At 53.5% G+C, this 26,133-nt stretch overlaps 2 protein-coding genes across 4 annotated transcripts in view; both read left to right on the top strand.

Moving 5' to 3' along the window:
- ncor1 (nuclear receptor corepressor 1) overlaps nucleotides 1-15,956 on the top strand; it is a 334,377-nt gene extending 318,421 nt beyond the window's left edge. For all 3 annotated transcript variants that reach the window (XM_068008588.1, XM_067967875.1, XM_067967876.1), the window contains 2 exons: nucleotides 4,244-4,465; nucleotides 12,491-15,956. In XM_068008588.1, coding sequence (XP_067864689.1) covers nucleotides 4,244-4,465; nucleotides 12,491-12,675 — 407 coding nt within the window. In that variant the 3' untranslated portion in view covers nucleotides 12,676-15,956. The remainder of the gene's footprint in view (nucleotides 1-4,243; nucleotides 4,466-12,490) is intronic.
- Nucleotides 15,957-20,082: 4,126 nt separating this feature from the next.
- The window catches only part of zswim7 (zinc finger, SWIM-type containing 7), a 68,376-nt gene continuing 62,325 nt past the window's right edge, over nucleotides 20,083-26,133 (top strand). Inside the window, exon 1 of the mRNA XM_068008587.1 lies at nucleotides 20,083-20,162. The gene's annotated coding sequence lies outside the window, so the exon portion shown is untranslated. The remainder of the gene's footprint in view (nucleotides 20,163-26,133) is intronic.

The raw sequence follows: 26,133 nt of genomic DNA, 5'->3' as shown, positions 1-26,133 counted from the left end.
CTGTGGCCCAGTCAGGCTTGGCGGGTTGCCCAATTTGAAGTTCTTTTAAAAATTGGAGTCGGACTAGAGGCCTAACAGGTCCAGAAAGATTAGATGTTTTTAAAAAAAAAATAAGCTTGTCTAAGAAAATTAACAATTCACATACAATTGAAAGTAAACTACTTCAAAGTATTTTTTAGATCTGTGGCCAGTAGATGAGGGAGGGAGGGAGGGAGGGAGGGAGAGAGACCGACCGGCACCACCCCATAGCCATTAGTGAAGCACCTTGAGGTGTTTTTTCTGCCATCAGTGCATTGTTGTTATGTTTCAAGTTACATCGGAAGAGGTGCAGCATTTCTGGAGGAGGGAAGGGTTTTAAAATGTAGATATCCTTTGCCCAGTCTCTCCAGAAAATCTGAGATGCTTAAGCCATTCTATTTATTTATTCAAAGTGTCGCTAACTGCAAACAGCATCTGACGCAGAAGCACTGCCAGTGGTCTGAATATGGAGCAGTAACTTCCTTTGCTCAATTCTTCAACTTCATGGTTCTGCTTTTTAACCTGTATGAAGGAACTGACCTCACTGAGTCTGGTCTTCGCTGCCATTGTCTAATTACAGTCCTTGTTTGCTGGTTGGAGCTTGCAAAACAAATGCTGACTTTTGGTTTCCACTTCTTTGCCTGACTATCTGTCTCTCTCTTCCCCCTCCCCTCTCTCGCTCGCTTCTCGCCCTCCCTCTCTCTCTGCCCCCCCCCGCCCTCTCTCTCGCTGCCCCTCTCTCTCTGCCCCCGCCCCCTCTCTGCCCCCGCCCCCTCTCTCTGCCCCCCGCCCCCCTCTCTCTGCCCCCGCCTCCCTCTCTCTGCCCCCGCCCCCTCTCTCTGCCCCCGCCCCCTCTCTCTGCCCCCGCCCCTCTCTCTGCCCCCGCCCCCTCTCTCTGCCCCCCGCCCCCTCTCTCTGCCCCCGCCCCCTCTCTCTGCCCCCCGCCCCCCTCTCCCTCGCCCCCCGCCCCCTCTCTCTGCCCCCCCGCCCCCTCTCTCTGCCCCCCGCCCCTCTCTCTGCCCCCCGCCCCCTCTCTCTGCCCCCCCGCCCCCTCTCTCTGCCCCCCCGCCCCCTCTCTCTGCCCCCCCCGCCCCCTCTCTCTGCCCCCCCCGCCCCCTCTCTCTGCCCCCCGCCCCCTCTCTCTGCCCCCCCGCCCCCTCTCTCTGCCCCCCGCCCCCTCTCTCTGCCCCCCGCCCCCTCTCTCTGCCCCCCCGCCCCCTCTCTCTGCCCCCCCGCCCCCTCTCTCTGCCCCCCGCCCCCTCTCTCTGCCCCCCCGCCCCCTCTCTCTGCCCCCCCGCCCCTCTCTCTGCCCCCCCCCGCCCCCTCTCTCTGCCCCCCCCCGCCCCTCTCTCTCTGCCCCCCCCCGCCACTCCCTCTCTCTCTGCCCCCCCCCCGCCCTCTCTCTCTGCCCCCCCGCCCCCTCTCTCTGCCCCCCCGCCCCCTCTCTCTGCCCCCCCCGCCCCCTCTCTCTGCCCCCCCCGCCCCCTCTCTCTGCCCCCCCGCCCCCTCTCTCTGCCCCCCCCCGCCCCCCTCCTCTCTGCCCCCCCGCCCCCCTCTCTCTGCCCCCCCGCCCCCTCTCTCTGCCCCCCCGCCCCCTCTCTCTGCCCCCCCGCCCCCTCTCTCTGCCCCCCCGCCCCCTCTCTCTGCCCCCCCGCCCCCCTCTCTCTGCCCCCCCCGCCCCCTCTCTCTGCCCCCCCCGCCCCCTCTCTCCATCCCCCGCTCACCTCTCTCTGCCCCCCCTGCCCCCTCTCTCTGCCCCCCCCCGCCCTCTCTCTCTGCCCCCCCCCGCCCTCTCTCTCTGCCCCCCCCCTCCCGCCCTCTCTCTCTGCCCCCCCCGCCCTCTCTTCTCGCCCCCCCCCCGCCCCTCTCTCTCTGCCCCCCCCGCCCTCTCTCTCTGCCCCCCCGCCCTCTCTCTCTGCCCCCCCCCGCCCTCTCTCTCTGCCCCCCCCCGCCCTCTCTCTCTGCCCCCCCCCGCCCTCTCTCTCTGCCCCCCCCCGCCCTCTCTCTCTGCCCCCCCCCGCCCTCTCTCTCTGCCCCCCCCCGCCCTCTCTCTCTGCCCCCCCCGCCCTCTCTCTCTGCCCCCCCCGCCCTCTCTCTCTGCCCCCCCCCGCCCTCTCTCTCTCTGCCCCCCCCGCCCCCTCTCTCTCTCTGCCCCCCCCGCCCTCTCTCTCTGCCCCCCCCCCCCCCCGCCCTCTCTCTCTGCCCCCCCCCGCCCTCTCTCTCTGCCCCCCCTCCCGCCCTCTCTCTCTGCCCCCCCCCGCCCCTCTCTCTCTGCCCCCCCCCCGCCCTCTCTCTCTGCCCCCCCCCCGCCCTCTCTCTCTGCCCCCCCCCCGCCCTCTCTCTCTGCCCCCCCCCGCCCTCTCTCTCTGCCCCCCCCCTGCCCTCTCTCTCTGCCCCCCCCCCGCCCTCTCTCCTCTTGCCCCCCCCCGCCCTCTCTCTCTGCCCCCCCCCGCCCCTCTCTCTCCTGCCCCCCCCCGCCCTCTCTCTCTGCCCCCCCCGCCCTCTCTCTCTGCCCCCCCCCGCCCTCTCTCTCTGCCCCCCCCGCCCTCTCTCTCTGCCCCCCCCCGCCCTCTCTCTCTGCCCCCCCCGCCCTCTCTCTCTGCCCCCCCCCGCCCTCTCTCTCTGCCCCCCCCCGCCCTCTCTCTCTGCCCCCCCCCGCCCTCTCTCTCTGCCCCCCCCGCCCTCTCTCTCTGCCCCCCCCGCCCTCTCTCTCTGCCCCCCCCGCCCTCTCTCTCTGCCCCCCCCCGCCCTCTCTCTCTGCCCCCCCCCCGCCCTCTCTCTCTGCCCCCCCCGCCCTCTCTCTCTGCCCCCCCCCGCCCTCTCTCTCTGCCCCCCCCGCCCTCTCTCTCTGCCCCCCCCCGCCCTCTCTCTCTGCCCCCCCCCGCCCTCTCTCTCTGCCCCCCCCCGCCCTCTCTCTCTGCCCCCCCCCGCCCTCTCTCTCTGCCCCCCCCCGCCCTCTCTCTCTGCCCCCCCCGCCCTCTCTCTCTGCCCCCCCCGCCCTCTCTCTCTGCTCCCCCCCGCCCTCTCTCTCTGCTCCCCCCCGCCCTCTCTCTCTGCCCCCCCCCGCCCTCTCTCTCTGCCCCCCCCGCCCTCTCTCTCTGCCCCCCCCGCCCTCTCTCTCTGCTCCCCCCCGCCCTCTCTCTCTGCTCCCCCCCCGCCCTCTCTCTCTGCTCCCCCCCGCCCTCTCTCTCTGCCCCCCCCCGCCCTCTCTCTCTGCCCCCCCGCCCTCTCTCTCTGCCCCCCCCCGCCCTCTCTCTCTGCCCCCCCCCGCCCTCTCTCTCTGCCCCCCCCCGCCCTCTCTCTCTGCCCCCCCCCGCCCTCTCTCTCTGCCCCCCCCCGCCCTCTCTCTCTGCCCCCCCCCGCCCTCTCTCTCTGCCCCCCCCGCCCTCTCTCTCTGCCCCCCCCGCCCTCTCTCTCTGCCCCCCCCGCCCTCTCTCTCTGCCCCCCCCGCCCTCTCTCTCTGCCCCCCCCCGCCCTCTCTCTCTGCCCCCCCCCGCCCTCTCTCTCTGCCCCCCCCGCCCTCTCTCTCTGCCCCCCCCGCCCTCTCTCTCTGCCCCCCCCCGCCCTCTCTCTCTGCCCCCCCGCCCTCTCTCTCTGCCCCCCCCGCCCTCTCTCTCTGCCCCCCCCGCCCTCTCTCACTGCCCCCCCCGCCCTCTCTCACTGCCCCCCCCGCCCTCTCTCTCTGCCCCCCCCGCCCTCTCTCTCTGCCCCCCCCGCCCTCTCTCTCTGCCCCCCCCGCCCTCTCTCTCTGCCCCCCCCGCCCTCTCTCTCTGCCCCCCCGCCCTCTCTCTCTGCCCCCCCGCCCTCTCTCTCTGCCCCCCCGCCCTCTCTCTCTGCCCCCCCGCCCTCTCTCTCTGCCCCCCCGCCCTCTCTCTCTGCCCCCCCGCCCTCTCTCTCTGCCCCCCCGCCCTCTCTCTCTGCCCCCCGCCCCTCTCTCTCTGCCCCCCCCCTGCCCTCTCTCTCTGCCCCCCCCCCCGCCCTCTCTCTCTGCCCCCCCCCCGCCCTCTCTCTCTGCCCCCCCGCCGCCCTCTCTCTCTGCCCCCCCGCCGCCCTCTCTCTCTCTGCCCCCCCGCCCTCTCTCTCTGCCCCCCCGCCGCCCTCTCTCTCTGCCCCCCCGCCGCCCTCTCTCTCTGCCCCCCCGCCGCCCTCTCTCTCTGCCCCCCCGCCGCCCTCTCTCTCTGCCCCCCCGCCTTACTGGTTTCTCCTTTCCCTCTCCCCCTCCCAGGCGGAGTCAGCTCTCGGAGTCATTCCTTTGCAGATCCGGCAAGTAACCTCGGCCTCGAGGACATTATCAGGAAAGCCTTAATGGGGAAATACGACGATAAAGGAGAGGATCACCAAGTGGTTCTACCCCATCCTGTGAGTGCAGCACAGAGCAATATGAGCACGACCATCAGCGTGTCTGGTGATACTCGGAGCGAGGAGGCCAACCCATCACCTCCATCAGGTTAGTGCGGGGGGGTGGGGGAGAGTAGAAGCACCATCAGTTACTGGTGCGCCATGTGATGCGATATCTGAGATCTAAATACTGTCTGGCTCAGCGAGGGCAATACCTGTGGGGTGAGTGCAGGTTGCATTTATTGTAGCATCTGCTGCATTGGTGGCATGCAGCACTTCACAAATCACATCTGGAATGGGTGAGTCGTGATGAACAATCTAACCCATGCTTTCCAGTTTGATGTGGAGTTGATCCTAAGACTTTGGTATCCTGTTCATTTGGGATCATTGCATTCACCCTGTTCATGCTTCATTCTTTGGTTCAAACCACCAGTTAACTTCCAACATTCTGACTTCTGACTTATTATTGTTGTATTGATTCAGGGTCAGGGTCTTGATCAATTCGGACCCCCCCCCCCACCGTGCAAAGTTTGTCATCCTTTCTGGCCAAGTAAAACTTAGCAAACGTGCAGTCCGATAGCTGAATGGTTCTAATACTGGACAAGCAACCCAGAGGTCATGGGTTCAAATCCCACCATGGAAAATTGTGAAATTGAATTCAAAACATCTGCTGATTAGTGGATTGGCACCAGAAAAATGACCGCGAAAGCTGCCGGAATGTTGTAAAACGACCTTGAGGGAGGCAGAGCTCATACCCACCTGGTCAGGTCTATGTGACGCCAATCCCACTGCCCTGCCAGTGTCTCCCACATCCAACAAGTAAAAAGAAAATACTGCTGTCAACAAAAAATTAGGAAACTAGTTAAGTGATAACTTTTATTGAAACTTCAGTGTGAATCTGGGAGGGAGCAACGATAATGTACATTTATATAGGTCTTACTAAGTGATTCACGGTGTGTTATTCTGGTGATAAAGTGGAACTGTATATGTCCTTTGAAGATCACAATATGTTAAGGAAACAGAACCTCAGGCCTTTTACAGTTTAATGGCTTGGTTAAGGAATGGGTTACCAGAAGGCAGTGAGTAGGAGAAAAAATAGGTCCTTGTAGTTGGTACTTTTGAATGTGATTCAGTGTTCGAGCTGAGAGCTTGTGCCTGGGTTTGGGATGTGTCAAGTCTTTGCACTTTGCCTTGAGGGAGTTGGAAGGATCGATATCCAGGTTGTCTGCACATCGCCCTGTTTTGGTTTTCTGTCTTGAGAAAAGGCCAGATTTAACCTTATGTCTGTATCTTTGGTTTCTTTTTCTCTTCGCTTTCCCTGGTCATTGGATTTCCGATGTACCAGCTGGCTGTGACCATTCCATCCTTCTCGACTGCCTCTCCCCCATTATCCAGCTCCATGGGACTGCTTTTGCCTGCTTGTTTTCTACCTGTTCAGCTCATCTCCAGCAATAGTGTCCCCTCCTCTCCCTTATCTATATGCTGCCATTTGGGAACAGGATCTGCTTCCAGATGTATGCTGATGACACCCAGCTGTACCCTTCCTCCACGTATCTTAACCCTAGGGTCACTTTTGTGCCAGCCCAGCATCTAGTCTGAATATGGAAAGTTCAGAGGGGAAGTGAAAAAGGAAATAAGAGGGGCAAAGAGAGAGTATGAGAATAGACTGGCGGCCAACATAAAAGGGAATCCAAAAGTCTTCTACAGGCATGTAAACAGTAAGAGGAAGGGTGGGGCTGATTAGGGACCATAAAGGAGATCTACTCATGGAGGCAGAGGGCATGGCCGAGGTACTAAATGAGTACTTTGCATCTGTCTTTACCAAGGAAGAAGATGCTGCCAGAGTCTCAGTAAAGGAAGATGTAGTTGAGATACTGGATGGGCTAAAAATTGATAAAGAAGAGGTACTAGAAAGGCTGGCTGTACTTAAAATAAATAAGTCACCCGGTCCGGATGGGATGTATCCTAGGTTGCTGAGGGAAGTAAGGGTGGAAATTGTGGAGATACTGGCCATAATCTTCCAAATATCCGTAGATACGGGTGTGGTGCCAGAGGACTGGAGAATTGCAAATGTTTACATCCTTGTTCAAAAAAGGGTGTAAGGATAAACCCAGCAACTACAGGCCAGTCAGTTTCACCTCAGTGGTGGGGAAAATTTTAGAAACGATAATCCGGGACACAATTAGCAGTCACTTGGACAAGTGTGGATTGATTAGGGAAAGCCAGCACAGATTTATTAAAGGCAAATCATGTTTAACTAACTTGATAGAGTTTTTTGATAAGGTAACAGGGAGGGTAGATGAGGGCAATGCAGTTGATGTGGTGTATATGCACTTTCAAAAGGCGTTTGAAGTGCGGCATAATAGGCTTGTCATCAAAATTGCGGTCCATGGAATAAAGGGGGCAGTAGCAACAAGGATACAGAATTGGCTAAGTAACAGGAAACAGAGAGTAATGGTGAACGGTTGTTTTTCGGACTGAAGGGAAGTGTGCAGTAGTGTTCCCGAGGGGTCAGTGCTGGGAACACTGCTTTTCTTGATTTTTATTAATGACTTGGAATTGGGTGCACGGGACACTTTCAAAATTTGCAAATGACACAAAACTTGGAAGGGCAGTGAACAGTGAGGAGAAAGGGTTAATTAATAAGCTTGTTGTAAAGGAGCCCTTAGGGAAGAGTGACCATAATATGATAGAATTCTTCATTAAGTTTGAAAGTGATGTAGTTCAATCCGAAACTAGGGCCTTAAATCTAAAGAAAGGAAACTACTAGGGTATGAGGCACAAGTTGGCTGTGGTTGATTGGGGAACTACATTAAAAGGTATGACGATAGACAGGCAATGGTTAGCATTTAAAGAATTAATACATAATTTGCAACAAATATATATTCCTTTAAGGCACAAAAACACAACAGGAAAAATGGTCCAACCCGTGGCTAACGAGAAATTAAAGATCGTATTAAATCAAAGGAAGAGGCAAATAAAGTTGCTAGAAAAAGCAGTCAGTCTGAGGATTGGGAGCATTTTAGAATTCAACAAAGGACCAAGAAATTGATAAAGAGGGAAAATAGAATATGAGAGTAAACTAGCGAGAAACATAAAAATGGACTGTAAAAGCTTCAGTAGGTATGTAAAAAGGAAAAGACTGGCGAAGGCAAATGTGGGTCCCTTACAGACAGAAACGGGAGAATTTATAGTGGGGAATAAGGAAATGGCAGAGAAATTAAACAAATACTTTGTGTCTGTCTGCACGGAAGAAGATACAAAAAACCTTCCAGAAATACTAGGGAACCAAGGGTCTGTCGAGATCGAGGAACTGAAAGAAATTAGTATTCGTAAAAAAATAGTACTGGAGAAATTAATGGGACTGAAAGTCGATAAATCCCAAGGACCTGATGATCTACATCCCAGGGTTTTGGAAGAGGTGGCTGTAGAGATAGTGGATGCATTGGTTGTCATCTTCCAAAATTCTATAGATTCTGGAAGGGTTCCCAGCAGATTGGAGGGTAGCAAATGTAACCCCACTATTTAAAAAAGGACGGAGAGAGAAAACAGGGAAGAACAGACCTGTTAGCCTGACATCAGTAGCAGGGAATTGGGCATAATATACTGGCATGGATTGAGAATTGGTTAACAGACAGAAAACAGAGAGTAGGAATAAACGGGTCTTTTTCAGGCTGGCAGTCTGTGACTAGTGGGGTACCGCAGGGATCAGTGCTTGGGCCTCAGCTATTCGCAATCTATATCAATGATTTGAATGAGGGGACCAAATGTAATATTTCCAAGTTTGCTGATTACACAAAACTATGTGGGAATGTGAGTTGTGAGGAGGATGCAAAGAGGCTTCAAGGGGATAGAGACAGGCTAAGTGAGTGGGCAAGAACATGGCAGATGGAATATAATGTGGAAAAATGTGAAGTTTTCCACTTTGGTAGGAAAAATAGAAATGCAGAGTATTTTTTAAATGGTGAGAGATTGGGAAATGTTGATGTTCAAGGGGACCTGGGTGTCCTTGTACATGAGTCACTGAAAGCTAACATGCAGGTGCAGCAAGCAATTTATTTTTTTATTCGTTCATAGGATGTGGGCGTCCCTGGCGAGGCCGGCATTTATTGCCCATCCCTAATTGCCCTTGAGAAGGTGGTGGTGAGCCGCCTTCTTGAACCGCTGCAGTCCATGTGGTGAAGGTTCTCCCACAGTGCTGTTAGGTAGGGAGTTCCAGGATTTTGACCCAGCGACGATGAAGGAACGGCGATATATTTCCAAGTCAGGATGGTGTGTGACTTGGAGGGGAACGTGCAGGTGGTGTTGTTCCCATGTGCCTGCTGCTCTTGTCCTTCTAGGTGGTAGAGGTCGCGGGTTTGGGAGGTGCTGTCGAAGAAGCCTTGGTGAGTTGCTGAAGTGCATCCTGTGGATGGTACACACTGCAGCCACGGTGCGCCGGTGGTGAAGGGAGTGAATGTTTAGGGTGGTGGATGGGGTGCCAATCAAGCGGGCTGCTTTGTCCTGGATAGTGTCGAGCTTCTTGAGTGTTGTTGGAGCTGCACTCATCCAGGCAAGTGGAGAGTATTCCATCACACTCCTGACTTGTGCCTTGTGGATGGTGGAAAGGCTTTGGGGAGTCAGGAGGTGAGTCACTCGCTGCAGAATACCCAGCCTCTGACCTGCTCTTGTCGCCACGGTATTTATATGGCTGGTCCAGTTAAGTTTCTGATCAATGGTGACCCCCAGGATGTTGATGGTGGGGGATGGTTAGACACTCTCTTGTTGGAGATGGTCGTTGTCTGGCGCGAATGTTACTTGCCACTTATCAGCCCAAGCCTGGATGTTGTCCAGGTCTTGCTGCATGCAGGCTCGGACTGCTTCATTATTTGAGGGGTTGCGAATGGAACTGAACAGTGTGCAATCATCAGCGAACATCCCCATTTCTGACCTTATGATGGAGGGAAGGTCATTGATGAAGCAGCTGAAGATGGTTGGGCCTAGGACACTGCCCTGAGGAACTCCTGCAGCAATGTCCTGGGGCTGAGATGATTGGCCACCAACAACCACTACCATCTTCCTTTGTGCTAGGTATGACTCCAGCCACTGGAGAGTTTTCCCCCTGATTCCCATTGACTTCAATTTTACTAGGGCTCCTTGGTGCCACACTCGGTTCAATGCTGCCTTGATGTCAAGAGCAGTCACTCTCACCTCTCCTCTGGAATTCAGCTCTTTTGTCCATTTTTGGACCAAGGCTGTAATGAGGTCTGGAGCCGAGTGGTCCTGGCGGAACCCAAACTGAGCATCGGTGAGCATGTCATTGGTGAGTAAGTGCCGCTTGATAGCACTGTCGACGACACCTTCCATCACTTTGCTGATGATTGAGAGTAGACTGATGGGGCGGTAATTGGCCGGATTGGATTAGGAAGGCAAATGGTATGTTGGCCTTTCTTACATGAGGATTTGATTTCAGGAATAAAGATGTCTTACTGCAATTATATAGGGCGTTGGTGAGACGATCCCTGGAGTATTGTGTACAATTTTGGTCTCCTTACCTAAGAAAGGATATACTTGCCATAGAGGGAGTGCAACAAAGGTTCACCAGACTGATTCCTGGGATGGCGGGATTGTCGTATGAGGAGAGATTGAGTAGACTCGGCCTGTATTCTCTAGAGTTTAGAAGAATGAGAGGTGATCTGGTTGAAACATACAAAATTCATACAGGGCTCGACAGGTTAGATGCAGGGAGGATGTTTCCCCTGGCTGGGGCGTCGAGAACCAGGGGTCACAGTCTCAGAATAAGGGGTGGGCCATTTAGGACTGAGATGAGGAGAAATTTCTTCACTGACCGTGGTGAATCTTTGGAATTCTTTACCCCCAAAGGGCTGTGGAGGCTCAGTCATTGAGTCCATTCAAAACAGAGATTGATAGATTTCTAGATATTAAAGGCATCAAGGGATATGGGGATAGTGCAGGGAAATGGCGTTGAGGTGGAAGATCAGCCATGATCTTGTTGAATGGCAGAGCAGGCTCGAGGAGTCAGATGGCCTACTGCTGCTCCTATTTCTTATGTTAGTGATCGACTTCAAGAGGATATAGACAGGTTGGTGGCATGGGCGGACACGTGGCAGATTCAGTCATGGCCTTCAAAAGGGAACTGGATAAAATTGAAAGGAAAAAATTTGCAGGGTCACAGGGATATGCGAGGGAGTGGGACTAGCTGGATTGCTCTTTCGTAGTGCTGGCGCGGACTCGATGGGCCGAATGATCTCCTTCCGTGCTGTAACCTTTCTATGATTCTAGTCTTGGAGTCCAGCTTCCTTCAGCTGGACGTTGGGAGACTGAAACTATTGTTTCCAGTGCCCCATAAACTCTACTTGTTTGCCACTGATTCCATCCCCTTCCCTCAGGCTGAACAAAACTACATGTGACCTCAGCCTGAGATGAGCTTCGTACCCTAGTCCTGTCATAGAAACATAGAAAATAGGAGCGGGAGTAGGCCATTCGGCCCTTCGAGCCTGCTCCACCATTCAATATGATCGTGGCTGATCCTCTACCTCAATACCATATTCCCGCTCTCTCCCCATACCCCTTGATGCCTTTTGTGTCTAGAAATCTATCTAGCTCCTTCTTAAATATATTCAGTGACTTGGCCTCCACAGCCTTCTGTGGCAGAGAATTCCACAGGTTCACTACCCTCTGAGTGAAGAAATTTCTCCTCATCTCAGTCCTAAATGTCCTACCCCATATCCTCATACTGTGACCCCTCGTTCTGGACCCCCAGCCAGGGGAAACTTCCTCCCTGCATCCAGTCTGTCGAGCCCTGTCAGAATTTTATACATTTCAATGAGATCCCCTCTCATTCTTCTAAACTCTAGTGAATACATGCTGTGTCGACCCAATCTCTCCTCATATGACGGTCCTGCCATCCCAGGAATCAGTCTGGTGAACCTTCGCTGCACTCCCTCTATGGCAAGTATATCCTTTCTTAGGTAAGGAGACCAAAACTGCACACAATACTCCAGGTGTGGTCTCGCCAAGGCCCTGTATAACTGCAGTAAGACATCCTTGTTCCTGTACTCAAATCTTCTTGCAATGAAGGCCAACATACCATTCGCCTTCCTAACTGCTTGCTGCACCTGCATGTTTGCTTTCAGTGATTGGTGTACAAGGACACCCAGGTCCCTTTGTACATCAACATTTCCCAATCTATCACCATTTAAATAATACTCTGCCTTTCTGTTTTTCCTTCCGATGTGGATAACTTCACATTTATCCACATTATACTGCATCTGCCATGTATTTGCCCACTCACTCAACTTGTCTAAATCGCCTTGAAGCCTCTTTGCATCCTCCTCACAACTCACGATCCCACCGAGTTTTGTGTCATCAGCAAACTTGGAAATATTACATTTGGTTCCCTCATCCAAATCATTGATATATATTGTGAATAGCTGGGGCCCAAGCACTGATCCCTGTGGTACCCCACTAGTCACTGCCTGCCACCCCAAAAAAGAACCATTTATTCCTACTCTCCTGTCTGTTAACCAATTTTCAGTCCATGCCAGTATATTACCACCAATCCCAAGTGCTTTAATTTTGCAGACTGACCTCTTATGTGGGACTTTATTGAAAGCCTTCTGAAAATCCAAATAAAGCACATCCACTGGTTCTCCCTTATCTATTCTACCAGTTACATCCTCAAAAAAAACTCCAGTAGGTTTGTCAAACATGATTTCCCTTTAATAAATCCATGATGACTTTGTCTAATCCCGTTGATATTATCTAAGTGCCCTGTTATCACATCCTTTATAATAGACTCTAGCATTTTCCCTACTACTGATGTTAGGCTAACTGGTCTGTAGTTCCCTGTTTTTTCTCTCCCTCCTTTTTAAAATAGTGGGGTTACATTTACCACGCCCCAATCTGCAGGAACTGTTCCAGAATCTGTAGAATTTTGGAATCTTGGTTCAGTGTCCATTCCTCTTGTTATTCTCTGAGAGACACTTTGGGACATCTAGTATATTGAAGATTTATTACAGCAAGTAGTTGTGTGGCACAGTCACATTCTATTGTCGGTTTATGAACAGTACATCCTAAAAAATAGCTTAGATGGTAAATAACATGGCATTAATGGCCTCATCTTGTCGCACAGGTTCGACTGTGTTCCCGTATAACCCACTAACCATGCGTGTGATGAACGTACAGTCATCACCCATCACCTGTGCACCACCAACCATGGGCCAAGCCAGCTCGCATCCACCAACCAGGACTTGGGACCGTGAGCCAGCTCCCTTACTCTCCTCCCAGTACGAGACACTATCGGACAGTGATGACTGAGCTGCAGTGCCCTGGTTGGAATTTTAGTAGTTGTTTCAGGCCTGCAAAGCACAGACAAGAGACTCTCCTCGAGAGCCCAGGCCACCGCATGATGAAGTAAATGAGGGTTTGTTCACACCGGCAAATGCGAAGACGTGTCGAGTCCTCGGGTGAGCGGATGGCGATTGGAGAAGAGATGCTGATCAGAGGCTCCTGTAGTATTCACAATGAAAGACATTCTCTCCTCCATTTTGTTTGTTTTAAAAAAAACAAAAAAAACTGTCTTTAAATCATTCTTATGTAATATAGAGTACTTTTGCAGTGTTTTTTCCCATTGTATCATGCTACCAATCTTACATTTTAAAAGATCCTGAACTGCGGGATTTGACCGCCGCAGGCACAGGATTTCCCACCAGTGAGACGTTCCCAAGGGACTGGTGCTCCTTATCATTGTAAATTAAGTTGCATTTTGACTTTAATTATTTAGCATTACTGCTAAGATATTAATGCATGGATGTATTATGATTCATTATAAAACAAAAGAATTGGAGGGAGTGTCTAACCTGGTTTCTGTGTGGGGGAAGGGGCCTGAACCCCGTTACTGTGCGTGGGAAGGGGCCTGAACCCCGTTACTGTGCGTGGGAAGGGGCCTGAACCCCGTTACTGTGCGTGGGAAGGGGCCTGAACCCCGTTACTGTACATGGGAAGGGGCCTGAACCCCGTTACTGTGCATGGGAAGGGGCCTGAACCCCGTTACTGTGCATGGGAAGGGGCCTGAACCCCGTTACTGTGCGTGGGAAGGGGCCTGAACCCCGTTACTGTACGTGGGAAGGGGCCTGAACCCCGTTACTGTACGTGGGAAGGGGCCTGAACCCCGTTACTGTACGTGGGAAGGGGCCTGAACCCCGTTACTGTACGTGGGAAGGGGCCTGAACCCCGTTACTGTACATGGGAAGGGGCCTGAACCCCGTTACTGTGCATGGGAAGGGGCCTGAACCCCGTTACTGTGCATGGGAAGGGGCCTGAACCCCGTTACTGTGCATGGGAAGGGGCCTGAACCCCATTACTGTACATGGGAAGGGGCCTGAACCCCGTCACTGTGCGGGGGAAGGGGCCTGAACCCAGTTACTGTGCGTGGGAAGGGGCCTGAACCCCGTTACTGTACATGGGAAGGGGCCTGAACCCCGTTACTGTGCGGGGGAAGGAGCCTGAACCCCGTCACTGTGCGTGGGAAGGGGCCTGAACCCCGTTACTGTACGTGGGAAGGGGCCTGAACCCCGTTACTGTGCGTGGGAAGGGGCCTGAACCCCGTTACTGTGCGTGGGAAGGGGCCTGAACCCCGTTACTGTGCGGGGGAAGGGGCCTGAACCCCGTTACTGTACATGGGAAGGGGCCTGAACCCCGTTACTGTGCGTGGGAAGGGGCCTGAACCCCGTTACTGTACGTGGGAAGGGGCCTGAACCCCGTGACTGTGCGTGGGAAGGGGCCTGAACCCCGTGACTGTGCGTGGGAAGGGGCCTGAACCCCGTGATTGTGCGTGGGAAGGGGCCTGAACCCCGTGACTGTGCGGGGGAAGGGGCCTGAACCCCGTGACTGTGCGGGGGAAGGGGCCTGAACCCCGTTACTGTGCGGGGGAAGGGGCCTGAACCCCGTTACTGTACATGGGTAGGGGCCTGAACCCCGTTTCTGTACATGGGTAGGGGCCTGAACCCCGTTACTGTACGTGGGTAGGGGCCTGACTCTGTTACTGTGCGTGGGTAGGGGCCTGACTCTGTTACTGTGCGTGGGTAGGGGCCTGACTCTGTTACTGTGCGTGGGTAGGGGCCTGAACCCCGTTACTGTACGTGGGTAGGGGCCTGAACCCCGTTACTGTGTGAGATACTCGCCCAAAAGGAACATCTTTCACCTCCAACTAATGGTTTTTCCCTCAATTATTTCAATCTCACCACCCACTCCCCCCCCCCCCCCCCCCCCCCAAAAAACAAAACACTGTTCTAAAGTCTGAGAATTGTAAGCAGGTCTTAATGCTTCCAGAAGTTTCCTGTTTGTTTTTCTTGAGGGAGGGAGGTGAAGGCCTGTCCAATACCTGAGGAGTTTTAATGGTTGGAATAAAGGTGGATATTCAACATAAGTGGAAAATGACAAAGTTCTCAGTCACTGGTGAGCTTCTGTCACATACAGTGACACAGATGGCCTGGAGTCGTCTCTGGACCGTGGGGGCCTGGAGTCGTCTCTGGACCGTGGGGGCCTGGAGTCGTCTCTGGACCGGGGTGGCCTGGAGTCGTCTCTGGACCGGGGTGGCCTGGAGTCGTCTCTGGACCGGGGTGGCCTGGAGTCGTCTCTGGACCGTGGGGGCCTGGAGTCGTCTCTGGACCGGGGTGGCCTGGAGTCGTCTCTGGACCGGGGTGGCCTGGAGTCGTCTCTGGACCGTGGGGGCCTGGAGTCGTCTCTGGACCGTGGGGGCCTGGAGTCGTCTCTGGACCGTGGGGGCCTGGAGTCGTCTCTGGACCGGGGTGGCCTGGAGTCGTCTCTGGACCGTGGGGGCCTGGAGTCGTCTCTGGACCGGGGTGGCCTGGAGTCGTCTCTGGACCGTGGGTTTTGCCAATGGTTACGACCCTAGCGCAGGTTCACATTAGTGAGTTGCTGCCTGCTTCTGCTGTAATCTCAGAAGATTGTGGTTCTTTCTTTTACACAAGATTGTCGGATTCCCGCACTTTGGGAATGAGTTCCACAAAGCTGCAGAACTCCATTGGAGCGTCATCATAGATGGTCCAGTAAAATCTGAAGAAAGGCATAGTGAAGGATCCAAACCTTCCCGTAACCAGTTCCAAACATTACTGAGATCCCTGCTCTACTTGGCTGCCTGCCTGCACATCACTGGTCCCAGTGAAGTAAACTTGCTACCTTCAGTTTTAACCCTTTGAGTGCTGGGTGTGTTTTGCAGCTTTGGAAATGTACATTTCTTTCTCTCCTGATTCCCAGAAGATATTCTGTAAATTCTTTTAATGCTGAATGTTACACAATAAAAGTTGAGGCAGCTCCACAAATGGTTTGTTGGACTGGAATCACATTGTCACATTAATTTCCTTTGTTCAGGCCTGCTGACAGCACTCAGAGTTAAGCACGACACCTGACTTGGGTAGAATTCTTATTTTAATGTTGCACTGTGCCTGTTGTAACTGCAGTCTCCCTCCCAGCCCGTTAGTCACTCCAGGCTAATTTCTACCTTTTAAAATAGCTCGCCATTCCAGAACTAGACCACATGTAAATGTTTATTGATCTAAAATAAAGATGGCATCTGATTTCAGTCTTTTAAATGGATTTATTTTACTTTGTTCATTTCAAATTGTGGTTCCTGTATTTTGTCAATTTATTACATCCACCTGCAAACCAGAGAGAAGCACAGGAACTTACCCATCATCCAATCACATGCACACAGGAACACACACAGCACACAGTCAGAGAGAGAGAGCACACAGGAACACACACAGCACACAGTCAGAGAGAGAGAGAGAGAGCACACAGGAACACACACAGCACACAGTCAGAGAGAGAGAGAGCACACAGGAACACACACAGCACACAGTCAGAGAGAGAGAGAGAGCACACAGGAACACACACAGCACACAGTCAGAGAGAGAGAGCACACAGGAACACACACAGCACACAGTCAGAGAGAGAGAGAGCACACAGGAACACACACAGCACACAGTCAGAGAGAGAGAGAGAGCACACTGGAACACACACAGCACACAGTCAGAGAGAGAGAGCGCACAGGAACACACACAGTCACAGAGAGAGAGAGAGAGAGCACACAGGAACACACACACAGTACCCAGTCAGAGAGAGAGAGAGAGCACACAGGAACACACACAGCACACAGTCAGAGAGAGAGAGAGCACACAGGAACGCACACATTCAGAGAGAGAGAGCGAGCGCAGGAACACACACAGCACACAGTCAGAGAGCGAGCACCCAGTCAGAGAGAGAGCGCACAGGAGCGCACACGGCACCCAGTCAGAGAGAGAGCGCACACAGCACCCAGTCAGAGAGAGAGCGCGCGCAGGAGCGCACACAGTACCCAGTCACAGAGAGAGAGTGCAGGAACACACACAGCACACAGTCAGAGAGAGAGCGAGCACACAGTCAGAGAGGGAGTGCACACAGGAACACACACAGCACACAGTCAGAGAGAGAGAGAGCACACAGGAACACACACAGCACACAGTCAGAGAGAGAGAGAGAGCACACAGGAACACACACAGCACACAGTCAGAGAGAGAGAGCACACAGGAACACACACAGCACACAGTCAGAGAGAGAGAGAGCACACAGGAACACACACAGCACACAGTCAGAGAGAGAGAGAGAGCACACTGGAACACACACAGCACACAGTCAGAGAGAGAGAGCGCACAGGAACACACACAGTCACAGAGAGAGAGAGAGAGAGCACACAGGAACACACACACAGTACCCAGTCAGAGAGAGAGAGAGAGCACACAGGAACACACACAGCACACAGTCAGAGAGAGAGAGAGCACACAGGAACGCACACATTCAGAGAGAGAGAGCGAGCGCAGGAACACACACAGCACACAGTCAGAGAGCGAGCACCCAGTCAGAGAGAGAGCGCACAGGAGCGCACACGGCACCCAGTCAGAGAGAGAGCGCACACAGCACCCAGTCAGAGAGAGAGCGCGCGCAGGAGCGCACACAGTACCCAGTCACAGAGAGAGAGTGCAGGAACACACACAGCACACAGTCAGAGAGAGAGCGAGCACACAGTCAGAGAGAGAGAGCACACAGGAACACACACAGCACACAGTCAGAGAGAGAGAGAGAGAGCACACAGGAACACACACAGCACACAGTCAGAGAGAGAGAGAGCACACAGGAACACACACAGCACACAGTCAGAGAGAGAGAGAGAGCACACAGGAACACACACAGCACACAGTCAGAGAGAGAGAGCACACAGGAACACACACAGCACACAGTCAGAGAGAGAGCACACAGGAACACACACAGCACACAGTCAGAGAGAGAGAGAGCACACAGGAACACACACAGCACACAGTCAGAGAGAGAGAGAGAGCACACTGGAACACACACAGCACACAGTCAGAGAGAGAGAGCGCACAGGAACACACACAGTCACAGAGAGAGAGGGAGAGCACACAGGAACACACACACAGTACCCAGTCAGAGAGAGAGAGAGAGCACACAGGAACACACACAGCACACAGTCAGAGAGAGAGAGAGCACACAGGAACGCACACATTCAGAGAGAGAGAGCGAGCGCAGGAACACACACAGCACACAGTCAGAGAGCGAGCACCCAGTCAGAGAGAGAGCGCACAGGAGCGCACACGGCACCCAGTCAGAGAGAGAGCACACACGGCACCCAGTCAGAGAGAGAGCGCACACAGCACCCAGTCAGAGAGAGAGAGCGCGCAGGAGCGCACACAGTACCCAGTCACAGAGAGAGAGTGCAGGAACACACACAGCACACAGTCAGAGAGAGAGCGCACACGGCACCCAGTCAGAGAGAGAGCGCACACAGCACCCAGTCAGAGAGCGAGCGCGCAGGAGCGCACACAGCACCCAGTCACAGAGAGAGCGCGCAGGAGCGCACACAGCACCCAGTCAGAGAGCGCGCGCAGGAATACACAGTACCCAGTCACAGAGAGGACACATCGAGTCTGCATAGGGATATAGACAGGTTAAGTGAGCAGGCAAGAAGGTGGCAGATGGAGTATAATGTGGGGAAAATGAGGTTATTCACTTTGTTAGGAAGAATAGAAAAACAGAATATTTTTTAAATGGTGAGAAACTATTAAATGTTGGTGTTCAGAGAGACTTGGGTGTCCTCGTACAAAAAAAATACACAAAGTTAGCATGCAGGTACAGCAAGCAATTAGGAAAGCAAATAGCATGTCTGCCTTTATTGCAAGGGGGTTGGAGTATAAGAGTAAGGAAGTTTTACTACAATTGTACAGGGCTTTGATGAGACCTCACCTGGAGTACTGTGTACAGTTTTGGTCTCCTTATCTAAGGAAGGATATACTTGCTTTAGAGGCGGTGCAACGAAGGTTCACTAAATTGATTCCTGGGATGAGAGGGTTATTCTAGGAGTCGAGGTTGAGTAGAATGGGCCTGTATAGAGTTTAGAAGAACGAGAGGTGATCTCATTGAAACATACAAGATTATGAGGGGGCTTGACAGGGTAGATGCTGAGAGGTTGTTTCCCCTGCCTAGAGTCTAGAACTAGTGGGCATAGTCTCAGGAGCCCGTTCCATCATTTCGTTAATCATGGCAACTCATTATCCTCCTAATTTCAACACTCTGTCCTTTCTCCATAGCCCATAATAACCTTACTTTCCAAGAAAGTATCTCCCTTTTAAATACCACAATCGATCACAAAAAAAACCCTTTGGAGGAAATTTTTTTCTGCATTTCCTTTTCATTGGCTTCATTATTTTAATTACACTGCTAAGACTGAGATGATGAGGAATTTCTTCACTCAGGATTGTGAATCTTTGGAATTCTATACCCCAGAGGGCTGTGGATGCTCAGTCGTTGAGTATATTCAAGGCTGAGATCGATAGATTTTTGGACTCTAGGGGAATTGAGGGATATGGGGATCGGGCGAGAAAGTGGAGTTGAGGTCGAAGATCAGCCATGATCTGATTGGGGGAGCAGGCTCGAGGTGCCAAATGGCCGACTCCAGCTCCTATTTCGTATGTTCTTATGAACAGGGTCGATGGGCAAATGTCAGGAATCTTACACCAGGTTATAGTCCAACAGCTTTATTTGAAATCACAAGCCTTCGGAGGCTTCCTCCTTCGTCAGGTGAGTCACATTTGTCCACCGCAGTCCATCACCGGCATCGGGGTGATGGGGGACTGACCCTTGCTTAAAATGTGATGTGGCGATGCCGGTGATGGACTGGGGTTGACAATTGTAAACAATTTTACACCAAGTTATAGTGCAGCAATTTTATTTTAAATTCACAAGTTTTCGGAGGCTACCTCCTTCCTCAGGTGAACGTGGAAATCATTTCCAACAAACGGCCACCTGAGGAAGGAGGAAGCCTCCGAAAACTTGTGAATTTAAAATAAAATTGCTGCACTATAACTTGGTGTAAAATTGTTTACAATTGCTTAAAATAGTGAAATCCAGGGAGGGGCCAGGGGCGGGGCCAGTGAGCGAGGGGGGCGTGGCCAGGGGCGGGAGGTTTGCGTCACCCGGGGGCGGGGGCGGGGCCTGGGGCAGGAGGTTGGCGTCACCCGGGGGCGGGGCCGGGGAGAGGGGGCGGGGCCTGGGGCAGGAGGTTGGCGTCACCCGGGGGCGGGGCCGGGGAGAGGGGGCGGGGCCTGGGCGGGAGGTTGGCGTCACCCGGGGGCGGGGCCGGGGAGAGGGGGCGGGGCTGACGGGAGTTCTATTTCTGGTGGGAGCTACAGAACCCAGAATGCAGCGCGTGGAGAGGATCCCGGGGCCGAGCGGTGAGTGAGTGAGAGGCGGGGCCGGGAGGCCGAGTCCGGGGGGCGGGCAGGCGGCGGGGCCCGAGTCCGGGGCGGGCGGGGGCTCCGGGCCTGGAGGATTGGCGGGACAGGGAGCGGCACAAAACTGGGAGCGGGTCACGGGGTCAAACTGGTAAAAGGTCAATGCCCAGAATGGGCCCTCGGGGAGAGCCGCTAGATTCTGCATCGGGGGAAAATATAGGATCTCCGCCGGGCCCGGCCCCCCCTCGCTGCACCCCCCCCCGGTCCCCCCCTCGCTGCACCCCCCCCCCCCGGTCCCCCCCCTCGCTGCACCCCCCCCCCCCCCCGGTCCCCCCCCCCTCGCTGCACCCCCCCCCCCCCCCCCGGCCCCTCGCTGCACCCCCCCCCCCCCCCCCGGCCCCTCGCTGCACCCCCCCCCCCCCCGGTCCCCCCCCCCCTTGCTGCACCCCCCCCCCGGTCCCCCCCCGTCCCCCCCATGCTGCACCCCCCCCCCCCCGGTCCCCCCCCCCCCCCCGGTCCCCCCCCTCGCTGCACCCCCCCCCCCCCCCCCGGTCCCCCCCCCGTCCCCCCCATGCTGCACCCCCCCCCCCCCTGGTCCCCCCCCCTTGCTGCACCCCCCCCCCCACACACACACACTTCATGCTGAAATTTGACATTAATTTTCTACATTTATAACACTCCTAAAGTACAAGCACTGGAAAAACTTACAGAAATCAAGACTCTTGGCTGAATCTCAAGTGTCAATTTGGCTCAATACAAGTGATTGCATCTCAGGGTCAGCAGCTTGTGTGGACTTTGCATCAGACTCTAGGACCCGAGAACATAATCCTTCAACCAACATCATCAAAAACAGATAAACTGGTCATTTATCTTTGCTGTTTGTGGGACCTTGCTATGAGCAATTTGGCTGTGACTATACTGTCCTGAGAATGTGAAAGGTGATATATAAATACGCATTTTTTCTTGGCAATACAAAAAGCTGCTAGAGTGTGCCGTGGGATGGGTTTTGCAGAGGGTTTAGATCTGTTCGGTATCTGGTAATGGAAGCAAGAATGAGCAATACAGACGGTGACGGTAATAGAATTAGCACAGGGAGACTTTCAAACGGGCCTGGGTGAAACATAGTGTGACTGTAAATTTGTCACATTCGATGTGAGGACAACGAGGAGAAGCAATTAAAGCAATAGAATATTGGGATATGGTCCAGGCAGTGACGGTCAAATAACCGAGGTTCTGCTGCGGGTTTGCAAAGCACTCACTTTACAGGACTTTGGTAAATTGTTTGCAAACCTTCTTGTCGGATACACTCTGCCACTAAATGTAGCTAATCACCCAAGACCTGTCTTAAAAAATCTCTCGACAGTCACACAGCTGGTAAATAAACATGTCCATTACAGGTCTCTGGAGATACCTCAGCAAACATCGGACTCACTGTGAACACAGTTCTACAGATGTCAGCCTTGGAATCACTCGTTTCTGAGTCAGAAGGGCTGAGGGAGTACTGCATTGTCGGAGGTGCCTTCTTTCAGATAAGACATTAAGTCGAGGCCTCATCTGCCCTCTCAGCTGGACGTAGGAGATTCCATGGCGCTATTTGAAGAGGAGCAGGGGAGTTCTCCCCGCTGTCCTGGGCCAATATTTATCCTTCAAAAACAGATTATCTGGTCATCCATCTCATTGCTGTTTGTGGGATCTTGCTGTGCACACATTAGCTGCCGCGTCTCCTACATTACAACAGTGGCTACACTTCAAAAGTACTTTGTTGGGTGTGAAGCACTTTGTTACGTCCTTAGGTCATAAAAGGCGCAATATAAATCTAAGGTCTTTTTTGCTAAACTCTGGGAACCAATTGCAACGATACCTTGATCAATTACTGGTAGATTCGGACTCCTTGTCCTGGCCAAGCACCGAGCTGACCTCACTTCAAAAGGGACATGTGCCCGTGCATTGAAGGGGATGCAGAGAAGAACAAGAAGAATGATCCCAAGTGTAAACGGCATGAGCTTTGAGGAAAGATTAGAGAAGCTCAAAATATAGTCTGGAGAGCAGATTACTCAAAAACCTCACTGAGGTTCATAGTATATTAAATGGCAGAGATACGGTGAAGCCAGAATATTACTTTGTCAGACAGGCCAGTATAATAAGAGAAGATATATTTAAATCAGTAAAGGCTAAACTTAAATCAGATCTTTAAAAAGAATTATTTACTCAAGGAGCAATAAATGTTTGAAACTATCTACCAAGCAAGATAGTGGGAGATGTTCAGTGAGTTAAAGCTGCAGCTGGGTGATCTGGAATACCGTGAGGGGTGAGATCAAGATCACTCTTCCTTGCCTTTGACATTTTTTCTTGTACTCTTTTTTAAAAAAATTCCCAACAATTCTACATTTGACCCTGATTATGAGTTTATTCCAACTGGTGCTGATGATTGTGGTCCAAGTAGGAAGCATTTGCTTCATTTAATAACTCATCTGAGAGTTGGAAGTTTTAAGAAGGAATTTGCACTTAAGTCGTGGTTTTCATGTCCTCAGGATGTCCCAAAGTGCTTCACAGCCAATCAGTTGCTTTAGAGTGGAGTCACTGTTTTGTCGGCAAATATAGCAGCGAAAAACAGCAATGAGATGAATTGATGTGTTTTGTAGGTGTTGACTGGGAGACAATATCGAGAGTACTCTCTGCATTAACTGTCAGCAAGTAGGCCAAGCTTCTTCAGTGCCTAACTTTCATAGAGGATCACTGTCCAGGTTTTATTGTCTCCAAATCCATAATTGACATATGATGAAGCCAAGATGAATTTAGCTATCTTGGCCAGGACAAGGAGTCCGAATCTACCAGTAATTGATCAAGGTATCGTTGCAATTGGTTCCCAGAGTTTAGCAAAAAAGACCTTAGATTTATATTGCGCCTTTTATGACCTAAGGACGTAACAAAGTGCTTCACACCCAACAAAGTACTTTTGAAGTGTAGCCACTGTTGTAATGTAGGAGACGCGGCAGCTAATGTGTGCACAGCAAGATCCCACAAACAGCAATGAGATGGATGACCAGATAATCTGTTTTTGAAGGATAAATATTGGCCCAGGACAGCGGGGAGAACTCCCCTGCTCCTCTTCAAATAGCGCCATGGAATCTCCTACGTCCAGCTGAGAGGGCAGATGAGGCCTCGACTTAATGTCTTATCTGAAAGAAGGCACCTCCGACAATGCAGTACTCCCTCAGCCCTTCTGACTCAGAAACGAGTGATTCCAAGGCTGACATCTGTAGAACTGTGTTCACAGTGAGTCCGATGTTTGCTGAGGTATCTCCAGAGACCTGTAATGGACATGTTTATTTACCAGCTGTGTGACTGTCGAGAGATTTTTTAAGACAGGTCTTGGGTGATTAGCTACATTTAGTGGCAGAGTGTATCCGACAAGAAGGTTTGCAAACAATTTACCAAAGTCCTGTAAAGTGAGTGAAATAGTGCATTACAGCTGTGATTGGGCCGAGCTGGACCATTTGCAGTTTTAGAGCTCAGGATCTGATAGTAACATCACCAGAGCAGATGGAACACTGAGCAGCCCAGATCTTTTAAATGATCTAATTGGGCATGGGCCAGCTGAATGGTGCTGTACGTCTCCCTCTCTGTCTGTGTGTGTGTCTCTCTCTCTCTCTGTCTGTGTGTCTCTCTCTCTCTCTCTGTCTGTGTGCGTCTCTCTCTCTCTGTCTGTGTGCGCGTCTCTCTCTCTGTCTGTGTGCGTCCCTCTCTCTGTCTGTGTGCGTCCCTCTCTCTGTCTGTGTGCGTCCCTCTCTCTGTCTGTGTGCGTCCCTCTCTCTGTCTGTGTGCGTCCCTCTCTGTCTGTGTGCGTCCCTCTCTCTGTCTGTGTGCGTCCCTCTCTCTGTCTGTGTGCGTCCCTCTCTCTGTCTGTGTGCGTCCCTCTCTCTGTCTGTGTGCGTCCCTCTCTCTGTCTGTGTGCGTCCCTCTCTCTGTCTGTGTGCGTCCCTCTCTCTGTCTGTGTGCGTCCTCTCTCTGTCTGTGTGCGTCCCTCTCTCTGTCTGTGTGCGTCCCTCTGTCTGTCTGTGCGCGTCCTCTGTCTGTCTGTGCACGCGTCCCTCTGTCTGTCTGTGCGCGCGTCCCTCTCTCTGTCTGTCTGTGCGCGCGTCCTCTCTCTGTCTGTCTGTGCGCGCGTCCCTCTCTCTGTCTGTCTGTCTGTGCGCGCGTCCCTCTCTCTGTCTGTCTGTGCGCGCGTCCTCTCTCTGTCTGGCTGTGCGCGCGTCCCTCTCTCTGTCTGGCTGTGCGCGCGTCCCTCTCTCTGTCTGGCTGTGCGCGCGCGCGTCCCTCTCTCTGTCTGGCTGTGCGCGCGCGCGTCCCTCTCTCTGTCTGTCTGTGCGCGCGCGCGCGTCCCTCTCTCTGTCTGTCTGTCTGTGCGCGCGCGCGTCCCTCTCTCTCTGTCTGTCTGTCCCTCTCTCTCTCTCTGTCTGTCCCTCTCTCTCTGTCTGTCCCTCTCTCTCTGTCTGTCCCTCTCTCTCTCTGTCTGTCCCTCTCTCTCTCTCTGTCCCTCTCTCTCTCTGTCTGTCCCTCTCTCTCTCTGTCTGTCCCTCTCTCTCTCTGTCTGTCCCTCTCTCTCTCTGTCTGTCCCTCTCTCTCTCTGTCTGTCCCTCTCTCTCTCTGTCTGTCCCTCTCTCTCTCTGTCTGTCCCTCTCTCTCTCTGTCTGTCCCTCTCTCTCTCTGTCTGTCCCTCTCTCTCTCTGTCTGTCCCTCTCTCTCTCTGTCTGTCCCTCTCTCTCTCTGTCTGTCCCTCTCTCTCTCTGTCTGTCCCTCTCTCTCTCTGTCTGTCCCTCTCTCTCTCTGTCTGTCCCTCTCTCTCTCTGTCTGTCCCTCTCTCTCTGTCTGTCCCTCTCTCTCTCTGTCTGTCCCTCTCTCTCTCTGTCTGTCCCTCTCTCTCTCTGTCTGTCCCTCTCTCTCTCTGTCTGTCCCTCTCTCTCTCTGTCTGTCCCTCTCTCTCTCTGTCTGTCCCTCTCTCTCTCTGTCTGTCCCTCTCTCTCTCTGTCTGTCCCTCTCTCTCTCTGTCTGTCCCTCTCTCTCTCTGTCTGTCCCTCTCTCTCTCTGTCTGTCCCTCTCTCTCTCTGTCTGTCCCTCTCTCTCTCTGTCTGTCCCTCTCTCTCTCTGTCTGTCCCTCTCTCTCTCTGTCTGTCCCTCTCTCTCTCTGTCTGTCCCTCTCTCTCTCTGTCTGTCCCTCTCTCTCTCTGTCTGTCCCTCTCTCTCTCTGTCTGTCCCTCTCTCTCTCTGTCTGTCCCTCTCTCTCTCTGTCTGTCCCTCTCTCTCTCTGTCTGTCCCTCTCTCTCTCTGTCTGTCCCTCTCTCTCTCTCTGTCTGTCCCTCTCTCTCTCTCTGTCTGTCCCTCTCTCTCTCTCTGTCTGTCCCTCTCTCTCTCTGTCTGTCCCTCTCTCTCTCTGTCTGTCCCTCTCTCTCTCTGTCTGTCCCTCTCTCTGTCTGTCTGTCCCTCTCTGTCTGTCTGTCCCTCTCTCTCTGTCTGTCTGTCCCTCTCTCTCTGTCTGTCTGTCCTCTCTCTCTGTCTGTCTGTCCCTCTCTCTCTGTCTGTCTGTCCCTCTCTCTCTGTCTGTCTGTCCCTCTCTCTCTGTCTGTCTGTCCCTCTCTCTCTGTCTGTCTGTCCCTCTCTCTCTGTCTGTCTGTCCTCTCTCTCTGTCTGTCTGTCCCTCTCTCTCTGTCTGTCTGTCCCTCTCTCTCTGTCTGTCTGTCCCTCTCTCTCTGTCTGTCTGTCCCTCTCTCTCTGTCTGTCTGTCCCTCTCTCTCTGTCTGTCTGTCCCTCTCTCTCTGTCTGTCTGTCCCTCTCTCTCTGTCTGTCTGTCCTCTCTCTCTGTCTGTCTGTCCCTCTCTCTCTGTCTGTCTGTCCCTCTCTCTCTGTCTGTCTGTCCCTCTCTCTCTGTCTGTCTGTCCCTCTCTCTCTGTCTGTCTGTCCCTCTCTCTCTGTC

Source organism: Heptranchias perlo, chromosome 28, assembly GCF_035084215.1.
Source record: "Heptranchias perlo isolate sHepPer1 chromosome 28, sHepPer1.hap1, whole genome shotgun sequence".
Taxonomy (NCBI): Eukaryota; Metazoa; Chordata; class Chondrichthyes; order Hexanchiformes; family Hexanchidae; genus Heptranchias; species Heptranchias perlo.
Note: the sequence above shows the minus strand (reverse complement) of the source record. Positions and strands in the feature narration are given on the sequence as shown.